Source organism: Mesoplodon bidens, assembly GCF_964165515.1.
Source record: "Mesoplodon bidens genome assembly, chromosome: 7".
Lineage (NCBI taxonomy): Eukaryota > Metazoa > Chordata > Mammalia > Artiodactyla > Ziphiidae > Mesoplodon > Mesoplodon bidens.
The window spans coordinates 104,129,520-104,142,914 of record NC_138164.1 but is presented as its reverse complement, the minus strand read 5'-3'; the positions used below and the strand labels follow the sequence as shown (position 1 = coordinate 104,142,914).

Here is a 13,395-nt window from a genome sequence, read left to right as displayed (position 1 = left end):
GAGGAAGCCATGCTGTAGGTCAGTGTTGAAGGTCAGTGAGATATTATTAAAGGGACTTGGAATGCAGCTTCCCTCCACACCTCCTCCAGTGTTCCTTCATGCTCTCTCCAAGTCACACCAGATACTTATTCTCTGTGGAAGCACAACCTCATAATTCACACAGTTCAATGTCTCAATGTTTGTTTCAGGGAAATGACTTTAGCTAACTCGAATCTCCTATGTCAAAGAGGAATTACCAATGTTTGTACAACAAATTCTTTAATATATTCACTGCCCAATACATTATATGACTATTAAAGTCTGAAAGCTTGGCTTCTCCAAGTCTGGTTTTCCTTAATTATTCTAGGGTTAATTGTATGTGAAGGCAGCCAAGTTCATGGATAATTTCAGAAAGGACCCACAGCCCACTTGGTTAAAAACAAAATACCTAAATTTCCATCGCTCTAATAAATCTGTTGTGTTAAAACGAAAGTTCTAGAAGGCTTTTGTCAAAATGCAAATGACAATCCCATATCAAAGATTCTTTCATTACTCAGCTGGGAGTTACTCACAGTAAAGTAGTTACCTGCTGGTTGATGTCAGGGGAGAGAGCAGAATATAGAGAAGGCAGGACCAGCTGAGGCACCACAGTGTAAGGGATGCATAGGCATCAGGACACCTGAGGGCAGAGGGAGGAGGGCACCAACAGTGGAGGCCACAGCGAGAATCCTATGAGGTCAGAGCTGGAGGAGCCTAAGAGTTTACGATGACCATTTTTATTTTGTAGGTGAGGAATCTCTATGGAGGAGAACCGATTTAGTGTATCTGGCATGACAGGCCAGTGGGGGAGCAGGAGCTGGAACCCCGGGTTCCTGAAGCTGAAACTGAGTGACCAGCTCCCATTGTGCTCAAGTCTAAGTGACCTTCCCAGATCCTTCTCAGAATCAACCTCTCTCTGCCCCATGCCCTTTGCCCTCTTGTCTTTTGCCTACACCTTTACTTGGCCAATCTCAATCTACCTTGTATTAAAATGATGTGCACAGGAATTTATCTTTCCCCAAATAAATGGACATCTATCACTTGTGGTCCAGTATTCAGTCTCTCTTCTTTTAGTAAGAGTGCCCTAAGTTTCCCCTGGGAAACCACTGTGCTCATTTGATTTTGCGCTTGGGAATGATTGGCTCTATCTGCAGTCAGAAGCATGATCACTCCTCTCCTAAGCCATTGTTTCAGAGAGGGGCACACAATCCAAGCAGAGCCAGTGAGCTCTGAGGAGATGTTTTCTGGGATTCATGGAAAGAAAGGCTTTCTGTCCATCACCATATTTGGTCACGTGAGGCTTGGCGCTGCTACAGCCATTTACCATCAGGAAGGAGACCAGCTTGAGGCTGAGGATGACTCGTGACAGAGGCAGAGCTGAGAGATGCAAAGAAACGATGTCTGGATTTTATTATTTGAGTCTTTGGATCAAACTCAAACAGAGCCCATTTCAATCCTTGGAGTATTTATCTATTTGAGTCAACAACCTAAAGTGATCCCACTCAGGTCTTCCTCTCAAAAACTAGCAAACAATGAATGAATGCTCACCTAACATCTGCAAAGCTAAATGTACTAAAGAGCTCCTTCCAAAAATAATAGACTCTTGCAAAGGCAAATTTTATTCTTCAAACCAGATGGCAGAAACTTCCTTATTACTCTAAAATGGTACTTCTTTGAGCTTAAGAAAATCTTAACAGAGGGCTTTTAGGAGGGATTATATAAGAAGAATTTTCAGAGTGTATTTGACTACATTTTCTCAAAGAATTCTAACAATCATTTTGATAGGTTATTATAAATGAGAACATGACCGCCCTGTGAGATTTAGATATGGGACTGTTGACAAGTGCTCCAGACACCAATGGCCTGGGGACTATTCCCCAATGTAGACAGTGGTTTAGGTACATTAGTCAGACTGACTCTGGCTCTCATTATTGTTATGAATAAGTTGTTATAAAAATATAGACTCCAGACCTCCTATGTCTGACTCAGTTAAAATTTCACATGTTAAAAAGAGAAGATAAGAATGTTCTCTTAATGAGCTAATCATCACACTCTTACTTAACTGTTGCAAACAGAAGGCTAGGTATCCTCTTTAAAGATGGTTGACCTTAGCCTCTTGAATCATCTTTCCAAGCACCCAAAATCTTCCTAATGAACACTTTCAGGAAGTAAACTCTGACTTCCTTTTACTTTCCTTGAGAAAGGCCCTTTATCTCACATTTTTGAGTGTGGTTGAACCATATCCTCTTTGATGCAATGACTTTGGCCTCTTCTGCTAAGTTCTGGATTGGCTGTGACACTAATGCTAGATTGTAAGCTCCATGAAGGGAGAAGTCATGTCTGTCTTGCTCATTTTTATGTCCCCATTCAACTCAGAATCAGACACAGAGTGTCCATTCCAAAAACATTTGTTGAAGAAATGAATTTCTGAAAATTGGTTAGGGAATGTCAAGTAAGATTGAAAGTTGAGTTGGGATGATTAAGTAAGATTTCTGTAATATAATCATAGACATGAGTTGAAAACGAATGTTAAAAATCAGAGGTGAAACGAGCTGTAGTGGAAAGAAAATAGAATAATACCAAAACCCCTAAACGCCCATCTTTGCTTGAGATTTCCTGGCTGAGGGATTTGGAAAGCCGTTTGACTACCCTAAGTATCATTTTCTTCAATAACACAGGGTGAATTCATAGAGTTGCTATGAGGGTCAGACAAGATGGTGTATGTAAAGTCCTTTGCACAGTTTTGGACACTCTATATATCTCTGGTGCAGAAATTAGGGAAAGGAAATGGTAATTCTAATGTGAGTTGAAGGAGAGCATTTGACGTGGAAACTAGCCAAGTAGAGGGCCCTTCTTTGATCAGCCAACTCTAATTTATTGGGAGATCTTAAGGTCTTATCTGGTACATTTACCAGTTGATGTCACAGTGTCTTCTATATTAATGATAAGAGTTTTAAGGGGCATTGGTGGTAGGGCGTGCTTATAAAGAGCTTCTGGAACTATCTGGGTGTGTGGGGGGGAAAGGGGCCCTGGAAAAAGAGGTAGCTTACAAATCCCATTTCTGAAGTCTTAGTTTAATCTTAAAAAAGTAAATCTCAAGCTCTGGAGACTAAATAGGGGTGCTGTAAAAGATTTCAGTGACTCACAAAGGACAGAGGACGTGACGGATGTTTCTGGAGTTTTATATAATTTTGAACTTCTGTGACGCAGGGATAGATATGGGCTGCAGCACAGTTTAGCTGATAAGATCTAAACTTTGGAGTCTAACATACTCCTGTTTGCATCTCTGTCAGTGCAATCCTAGGTGTCTCTGAAGATCAGTTTTTTCATCTGTAAAATGGGCATGTATATTAACTTTTGGTTATTAAACACATACCATGTGCCAGGATTTGTGAGAGGCTCTTTACATACATATCAGATTTAACTGAAATTAGCAACCTTATACAGTGGTACTGAGATCAAGTAAAACCATGCACATAAAGTACATATTCCAGGCACATAGTAACTATTCAGTAAATGGTTGTTATAATTATTATCATTATTGGTTATTATTACAGAATTTTAGATTTCAGGTTTGGTGTTATTGTAGGTTGTGGTTAAGCTTGAAACTGAACTTTTTGTAATGAACTTTTTATAATAACAATCTCTTACCTTCTTATAATCTTCCTTATGCTTGTCAGACCCCTGAGAATGTATTGGGGCTCAGTTCTCTGAGTCTTCAGTCCGGATTTGTTAATCAGAGCCCACTTCTTTCTGAAGGATGTGAGAGGCATCCTGGCCAGGAGAAGATGCAATTCCAATAATTCTGGAATGTCATGACAGGTCCAATTGCCACACAGAGACTCATCTACCAAGAAAGGAAGAGGGAATAAAGGATTGATCTGGATTTGCTTTAGACTACATGTTTATAAGATTCTTAGTGTCCTGAAGAGTTGAGCAGACTTGCCTCTAGATGATGCTATGGGTTGAACTGTGTTCTCCCTCAAACTTCATGTGTTGAAGTCCTAACCCCCAGTACATCGGAATGTGACCTTATTTGGAGATAAGGTCTTCAAAGAGACTTTAATCAAATTAAAATGAGGCCTTTAAGGTGAGTCCTAATTCAATATGATTGGTGTTCTTATAAAAAGGGGAGATTTGGAGACAGACACATACACAGAGAAAATACCATATGAACATGAGGACAGCCATCATTGAGGCAAGGAGAGAAGCCTGGGACAGATCTTTCTCTCACAACTTAGAAGGAACCAATCCTGCCAACATCTTGATTTCAGACTCTAGCCTCCAGAACTGTGAGACAATAAATTTCTGTTGTTTAAGCTACTCAATTTATGATAGTTGTTACAGCAGCCCTATCAAACGAATACAGTCAGGAATATGTTGGCTCTTTGAAGGCCATTGGTAGTACCTTGATGGGGTGAAATGGTCAGGGAAAGGTGATGCATAGGTATGACCAGCCATTCTTTTTTTTTTTATTATTATTTTATTTTATTTTATTTTTATTTTTTGCTTTATAACAAATTAAATCAGTTATACATATACATATGTTCCCATATCCCCTCCCTTTTGCGTCTCCCTCCCACCCTCCCTATCCCACCCCTCCAGGCGGTCACAAAGCACCGAGCTGATCTCCCTGTGCTATGCGGCTGCTTCCCACTAGCTATCTACCTTACGTTTGGTAGTGTATATATGTCCATGCCGCTCTTTCACTTTGTCACAGCTTACCCTTCCCCCTATGACCAGCCATTCTTGAAAAAGAAGTAGATCACACCTGGAATCACTTCCACTCTTTGGTTAAACATAAGCTGGGATTCCAGAAAGTGTTTACAAGGTTCACTTCCCTTAGGCGAGGGAGAAAGCTGACTCATATTATGGTAGTAAATAATGACAGTAATGCGTGTTTTCAAGGACTGGGAATTCACCAAAATAAGTAGATTCTGTGAAACAGCCAGCCTGAATCATCGGATACTTTTTAAAGAAATAAAGACATTTAGCATCCACAATAACTGGAGCAGGGTAAATAGCATGCTTCCTAGTAGAATTCATTAAATCACTTGTGTTTATTTTTTTATTTTTTACATGTTTATTGGAGTATAATTGCTTTACAGTGGTGTGTTAGTTTCTGCTGAATAACAAAGTGAATCAGCTATACATATAAATATATCCGCATATATCCTCCCTCTTGCATCTCCCTCCCACCCCTCTAGGTAGTCACAAAGCACCGAGCTGATTTCCGTGTGCTATGTGGCTGCTTCCCACTAGCTGTTTTACATTAGGTAGTATATATATATGTGTCCCTGCCAATCTCTCAATTCGTCCCAGTTTACCCTTCCCCCTTCCCATGTCCTCAAGTCCATTCTCTACGTCTGTGTCTTTATTCCTGTCCTGCCCCTAGGTTCTTCAGAACCTTTTGGGTTTCTTTTAGATTCCATATATATGTGTTAGCATACGGTATTTGTTTTTCACTTTCTGACTTACTTCACTCTGTATAACAGATTCTAGGTCAATCCAGCTCACTACAAATAACTCAATTTCCTATCTTTTTGTGGCTGAGTAATATTCCGTTGTATATATGTGCCACATCTTCTTTATCCATTCATCTGTCAATGGACACTTAGGTTGCTTCCATGTCCTGGATATTGTAAATAGAGATGCAATGAACATTGTGGTACATGACTCTTTTTGAATTATGGCTTTCTCAGGGTATATGCCCAGTAGTGGGATTTCTGGGTCGTATGGTAGTTCTACTTTTAGTTTTTTAAGAAACCTCCATACTGTTCTCCATAGTAGCTGTATCAATTTACATTCCCACCAACAGTGCAAGAGGGTTCCCTTTTCTCCACACCCTCTCTAGCATTTATTGTTTGTAGATTTTTTGATGATGGCCATTCTGACTGGTGTGAAGTAATACCTCATTGTAGTTTTGATTTGCACTTCTCTAATGGTTAGTGATGTTGAGCATCCTTTCATGCGTTTGTTGGCAATCTGTATACCTTCTTCTTATCCTTACTTTTGTTCTGCTATTTATAATGTGTCTTTTTTCCCTCTGTATGCATTTAAGATTTCCCCTTTATTCCTGGTTTTAATTAATTTGATTATGATGTGCCTTGCTGTAGCTTTTTCATGTTTCCTTTGCTTGGAATTTCTTGTGATTCTTGAATGTGTAGTTTTATAGTTTCATCAAATTTACAAAATTTTCAAAAACATTTTTTTTTGCGGTACACGGGCCTCTCACTGCTGTGGCCTCTCCCACTGCAGAGCACAGGCTCCAGACGTGCAGGCCCAGCGGCCACGGCCCACGGGCCCAGCCGCTCCGCGGCACGTGGGATCCTCCCAGACCGGGGCACGCACCTGCGTCCCCTGCATCGGCAGGCAGACTCTCAACCACTGTGCCACCAGGGAAGCCCTCAAAAACATTTTTTATATCAACCCTGTTTCTTTTGTCCTTCAGGGATTCCAGTTACACATATATAAGCCTTCTTAAAGTTGCTCCACAGTTCACTGATGTGGTGTTCATTTATCTTTTTGAGTCACTTTTCTATTATTTTGGATAGTTTCTATTGCTAGGTCTTCAAGATAACTAATCACTTCTTTTGGAATGTCTAATCTGTAGTTACTCCCATCCAGTGGGAGTAAAATTTCCAGTGAATTTTTTTTTTTAATCATCAGGCATTACAGGATTTAGCTTGTCTTTCACATCTCTACTTGTCCTTTTTGAACATATGGAGGACGGTTATAATAATTGTTTTAATGTCCTTGGCCAATTCTGACATTTTTGGCAGTTTTGGTCAGTTTTGTCCATTGATTTTTCTTCTGCTTATGGCATGTTTTCCTGATTTTTGTATGTATGGTAATTTTTGATTGGATGCCAGGCATTGTGAATTTTACCATGTGTGTTGCTAGGTATTTTCATATACTTATAAATATTCTTGAGCTTTGTTCTGGAGTACAATTAAGTTACTTGGAAATTGTTTGATCCTTTTGAGTCTTGCTTTGTAGATTTGTTGGTTGTAACTGGAGCTGAGTTCAGTATAGGGCTAATCATTTGCACTACTGAGGCAAGTCCTTTCTGTGTGTTCTACCCAGTGCATTATGAATCTTGAGGTTTTCTAGTCTGTCTGGTGAGAACAGGCACTACTTCCAGCCTTGTGTGAGCATCAAGCACTATTAACTGTAATTATTTCCTTCCCTACCTCAAATTGTTTCCGCATGTGTATGTACTGATTAGTACTCAGCTAAATAATTGGACCCTCTGCAGATCTTGGGGTTCTTTCTCTTTACAATGAACTTTCTTCAGCATTCTGTCCTGCACACTTTAGTTGCCTTGCTCTCAACAAATTTTCAGCTCCATTTCCTTTAGGAAGTCCACTAAATATTTCCTGAGTATTCCCTCTCTGCATTGTGGTCTAGGAACCTTCTTAACACAGAAAGCTCGGGAAATTTTGGGTTTATTTCTTTCTTGCTTCTCAGGAACCACTGTCCTTTATTGCTTGATGCACAGTGTCTTGCAAGGTAGTATTTCATATATTTTGTCCAATTTTTATTGTTTCAGGCAGGAGGGTAAATCCAGTCCCTGTTACTCTATCTTGGGCAGAAGTGGGAGTTCTGGAAGAGACTTTTATTGGATGAATAATACCTATGCTTTAAAGTTGTACAAATTATATTGTATCTAATTATATTGTATTCAAAGCAACTTTGAAGCTTTATCTTATACCACCTGCAGTGACAAGCAGACAAGCTTTGAAGTTGGAAAGATCTAGATTTGAATCTTGGAACTGCCATTTAATAGGTATGTGATTTAGGGCAAGAAATGTAAGTTCCCTCAACCTCAGTTTAATCTTTGATAAAATGAGATGGAAAAAATTTACCTTAAACACACAGGAGTCTATGCATGATTTTTTATAGCAAAAATTTGGCAATAGACAGGGTGATACTAAAACAAATCAGAGTTAATCTATAGTTTGTATTTCTGTGAAACACCTAATAAGAATGAGAGAGACCTATATGTATTCTTAGGAAAAATGTTAACAACATACTGTTAAGTGAGTAAAGCAGAAAAACAAGTGGAGTGTGAACAGAATTTTAATTAAAAAATTATGTGTGTGTGTGTATGTGTGTGTGTTTATGTGAAGAAAACACCATCTGCAGGGATATATGAGCAATTTAAGTAGGAATAAGAAAAATAGAGAATCTCTCTTTTTTTTAAACTTTAAAAAGAGTTGTATTTAAAAAATAATGGACACATATTAATTTCTTTTTGCAATAAAAATGAATAACAAGAGAAACAAAGTTCAAGAGAGATAATAGATGCACCTGGTGCAATTCACACCATCAACGTCCAGTAGCCAACAAGCACCAGGAGCACATATGTAGTCAAGTAAAGTTAGGCTTATTTCATAATAAGGAAGCACACATCCCAGAGCTGGACCAGAGTGTTGGATAAGAGGAGATTGGGAAGGCCTCTTGTAGGATTTAGGCTTGTGCTGGGTGATTCTAAGAAGGATTTAGGAAGTGGAGGTGAGTTCTCTTTTGAGTGTTTTTAGGAATTCGGTGGTTGAATATTTTGGTAATTTATACCTAAGAGATGAGAAAGTTAAAGGGGGTAAAGGAAGAGTATATACTCATTTTAGTTGGAAGAGGGGAATGTTTAGCTATTTTTCTTGTTGCTAAGAGTACTTGTCCCTGTTTTATTTCAGACAAACTCACAGAGTGGCCTTTTTTTTCTGTCTTGGCCCATCTCAGTCATGGAGTGGCCTTGTCTATTTATTGCTCATATTCTGTAAGGGTTGTTTATTTTCAGTTGGGAACATTATAGCTAATATATCAGCTATCGTCTCCAGGGCCATTTTATGATTTCTCCATACCATCAATAATTTCCTCTCTCCATTTATAGTTTATTTTGCTGATGATGACTTTACCCAATCTTAGAGTTAATTATGCTGGCATATTGGCTCTAATCCTATAGATTTTACTGTGGTCCTCATATTCCAGAATAATGCACAGCTAAATAAGAAAAAGTGTAATTTGCTTTATTCACAGCGCTTTTGCCTTTAGATTTTCTTCCCAGGCTAGTAGGCTGATTGCCCACCAAATGAATTCTCCCTAGACAGAGCTCATGGCTGAAGCCTATGGGATTACTACCTGTTCCCTTGAGTGTTTGTGACTATAGGCGCTGAGACAGGATCAAAGGAAACAACCTGTATTAGTTAGTTTTCTGCTGCAGGAGAGAGGAGCTTCCCAGAGGGGAAAGTTTTCATGTTGTAAATCTTAAGAGACTTCTTATTTGCTGTGTGTGTGTGTGTGTGTGCATGTGATGAGATTGTTTTTGTAATATGTCACACCCATGTTGAAATAGTCCTTGTTAGTACTCATTACTTTTAACATTTACCTAGAGTTTAAGAGTGCCAGGCACTATGATTTCTATGCATTATCTTATCTGTTCCTAACAAACAAGCAAAAAAACACATTGAAAAGTCTCATGAGATATGTATTATTATGAGAAACAAGGTTTGAAAGCTCAATTAGCTTCCAGGAAGACACTTCTGGGGAGTAGCAGGGGTGGGATATAAACCACATTGCAAAAGATTCTAAATCCTGTGCACTTAAAAACTACTTTCTAGTGGAGCATGCAATCAAAGCAACATTCTACGTATGCAGATATTTAAATATATTGGGCTCCATCTAATATTACTGAATCAATATCTCCAGGACTGGGGTATAGTAATTTACACGTTAAAAAACATTCCCTGGTCATTTGAATGCTGTTGTCCACAGATTGATATTAAGAGACAAGTGTAGGCTACATACTCACATAACTTCCAGTTAGAAAGCTGTCCATATTATTGTTTTTTATCATCATTCATCCACCCATCCATTCATTCAATATTTACAGAATATCTAATATGTCTAAGGCTCTATACCAGATGTTAAAAGGTCATAGAAATAAAGCGTATTTCAATTGCCTTATAGATGATAGTGAAGGTCTTATATGGAAATAAATAATTTAGATAGGAAGTGATAAATAATAAATAATATTTATTGATACAAGTGAAGTGCTGTGGGTATTCAGTGGAAGAAGAAATTACTTCCCAGGGCAGAAAGTTGACAGGAAACAGTGTTGACCTGGGAAAACTTCAGAGAGAGACTGACTCTTGAATTGGTAGTAAGATTTGGGCATACGGCAATATTTTTTTTCACAAGGTGCATGTACTGAATAACTGTATATGGCTTTCTGGCTTCGAAGAAGTAAGCGGCCATGTTATGAGAGGGCTTATGAAGAGGGCCTTGTGCCAAAGAACTGTGGATAGTCTCTAAGAGCTGTGAGTGGTCCCTGGCTGACGGCCAGGAAGAAGGTAGGAATCTGTCCTAAATGGCAAGGAGATGAATTCCATCAATAAATGAGTGAGCCTGGAAGCAGATCCATCCCCAGTTGGGCCTCCAGATGAGTTCCCAGTTCTGGCTGACACCTTGATTGTACCATCTCAGAGGATGCAGTTAAGTGATGTGCAGATTTCTGACCATAAAACTATAAGATAACAATTGTGTGTTTTTTTGTTTTTAAAGAAGATGTTGGGGGTAGGAGTTTATTAACTTATTTATTTATTTTTGCTGTGTTGGGTCTTCATTTCTGTGCAAGGGCTTTCTCTAGTTGTGGCAAGCGGGGCCACTCTTCATCACGGTGCGCGGGCCTCTCACTATCACGGCCTCTCTTGTGGCAGAGCACAGGCTCCAGATGCGCAGGCTCAGTAGTTGTGGCTCACGGGCCTAGTTGCTCCGCGCCATGTGGGATCCTCCCAGACCAGGGCTCGAACCCGTGTCCCCTGCATTAGCAGGCAGATTCTCAAACACTGCGCCACCAGGGAAGCCCAATTGTGTGTTTTTTAAGCCCTTAAATTTATGGAAATTTGTTATGCAGCAATAAACAAAATTTGGAATTACTATAATACAGATTTATTTCCCTATTGAGGAATAGTTACTTTCTTGGCCTTGTTTTTCAAAACAATGCTACAATAAACATCCTTACATATATGTTCTTACAGATTAAAACTTTTATTTCCATAGATCCATTTGCGAGGCTGAAATTCTGGATGGAATATTCTTCTTTTAAAAAGATATTGCCAGATTCCTTCTGAAGTAAGGTAACACTTCAATTATCTATTAGCAAATGTGAGAGCATCCTTTCCCTTACATCATAGCAATTAATAGGCATTATCATTCTTTTTCAATTTTTGCCAGTCATATTGGCAGTTATCTCATTGTTACTTTAATTTTCAGCTCCATATTAATAGATTGAGCAACCTTTCCTATGTTGTTTGGCTCTTCGTTTTTATTTTTATTTTTTTACATCTTTATTGGAGTATAATTGCCTTACAATGGTGTGTTAGTCTCTGCTTTATAACAAAGTGAATCAGCTATACACATACATATATCCCCATATCCCTTCCTGCTTGCATCTCCCTCCTACCCTCCCTATCCCACCCTTCTAGGTGGTCACAAAGCACCGAGCTGATCTCCCTGTGCTATGCATGTTTTGATTTCTTAAACATTGGCACTGTTAGTCTGGTTGTTTACAAGCATAGAGAACTAGAAATCAAGGATCAAACTTGAAGTACTTTTTTCCAACCCCTTTTAGGGCTTCTCTCACATCTTGGTTTCTCAGGCTGTAGATGAGGGGGTTTAACATGGGGATCATGATGCCATAAAACACAGAAGCCATTTTTTCTTGCTCTTGAGACTCTGTGGCGCGACGGTGCAGATATATGTAAGACAGAGTCCCATAGAAAATGGTGACGGCTCTCAGGTGGGAGGCACGCGTGGAGAAGGCTTTTCTCCTCCCTGCAGCAGCAGAGATCTTCAACATGGCAGCCAGGATAAACATGCAGGAAAAGATGACGACCGACACGGTGAACGTCAAGTTAAACTCCACAAAGGCTGCTAGTAGCATGACATTGAAGTAAATACTGGAGCATGAGAGGGCCAGAATTGGGGGTTCATCACAGAAAAAGTGGTTAATTTTACTGGATTTACAAAAGTTCAGTGAGAAAGTAAAACTTACATTTACAGAAGCATTTAAGAAACCCATGATGTATGAACCAACTAAGGGTTGAATGCAGACTCTCTGGGACTTAACAGTTCCATAGCGAAGTGGGTTACAGATGGCCACATAATGGTCCACTGCCATAGCAGCCAGGATGTAGCAGTCACTTGTTACACAAGTACCATAGACAAGTAATTGCACCATACATCCTATGAATGAGATAGATTTTTTTGTGCTCATCAAATTCTCCAACATCTTGGGAGTAACAGCAGAGGCATAACAGAGGTCAACAAAAGCCAGGTTTTGGAGGAAAAAGTACGTGGGGGTGTGAAGGGAAGAATCAGTCTTGATAAGTAGGATCATACCAATGCTACCCACTAGGTTGGCCACAAAGATCACTAGAAATACTATGAAGAAGACATGCCAAGTCTTGCGTTGACCAGCGAATCCCAGGAGAATGAATTCAGTCACTTCACTGCCATTGTTTTGTTCCATGGCTGGCAAAGATTAAATATCAGCTGAAAAGGTGCAAAGAAAGAAAAGCAGAGAAACTAAGACTCTTGTGATCCTTTAAATAATTCTGGAATTGGAACTGGTATAATATTTAAGTTCAGAGTTAAGTCAGAGAATAATTTCCATGGCATAATTGATTTACATTTTTAAAGGCTGAACCTTGACATTTTATGTAGATATTTTCATCTATAGTTTGGGATGTTGTCATGGACCAAACAGCATCTGTGTTCTCAGGGTGCAGAGTGATGGGTATTTCATAAGTATGTCAATTCAGGAACAAATAAGATATACATAAAGAAATACTTTAATTATGCTTTCTTTTATGCTCTCTATATTTTAATTAGAAATTCCAATTTGCTTAAATACTAATCATTGTATTTAAAATCTTGACATATCCATAGAGTTCTATATGATCTTGTTTACACTTATCTCCATATTTTCATTTTATCATTTTCCCTTCCTTAGTAGTTCTTCTCTGCCATGATGGTCTCATAAAATTGTAGAGTCCCTTATGGAAGTGTTTATCGAAGTATTTATGGTAAAGCATAATTTTCTTTATAAAATTTCCAATCTGTTGTGGCCCCATATTTTTGTAAAAAACAATAAAAAGTTCTCAGCATTGTCAAAATTTTGTGATAGTTTAAATGCTCAATCTCACTTTCTGTAGTTATCTCATCAGAGTGGAAACAAAGAGTTCAAGGACTGGTGCTGGACCATGGACCACACATTGAGTAGCACTGTTCTATGGTGTCCATCCATCATAATTTACCTATGAGCTTTCCTAGTGATAGATAGCAGATTGCCTACAACTTGTCTCCACTACAAAT

The 13,395-nt window shown here is 38.9% G+C and overlaps 1 protein-coding gene across 1 annotated transcript; it reads right to left on the bottom strand.

Annotated features, from left to right (window-relative positions):
• Window positions 1–11,608: 11,608 nt before the first annotated feature.
• LOC308620832 (olfactory receptor 5AK2-like) lies at window positions 11,609–12,563 on the bottom strand (the record flags this gene model as incomplete). Its single annotated transcript, XM_081240724.1, has 1 exon — window positions 11,609–12,563. The coding sequence occupies exon 1, from the start codon at window positions 12,548–12,550 to the stop codon at window positions 11,609–11,611; it is 942 nt and encodes a 313-aa protein (XP_081096850.1). The 5' UTR covers window positions 12,551–12,563.
• Window positions 12,564–13,395: the final 832 nt, after the last annotated feature.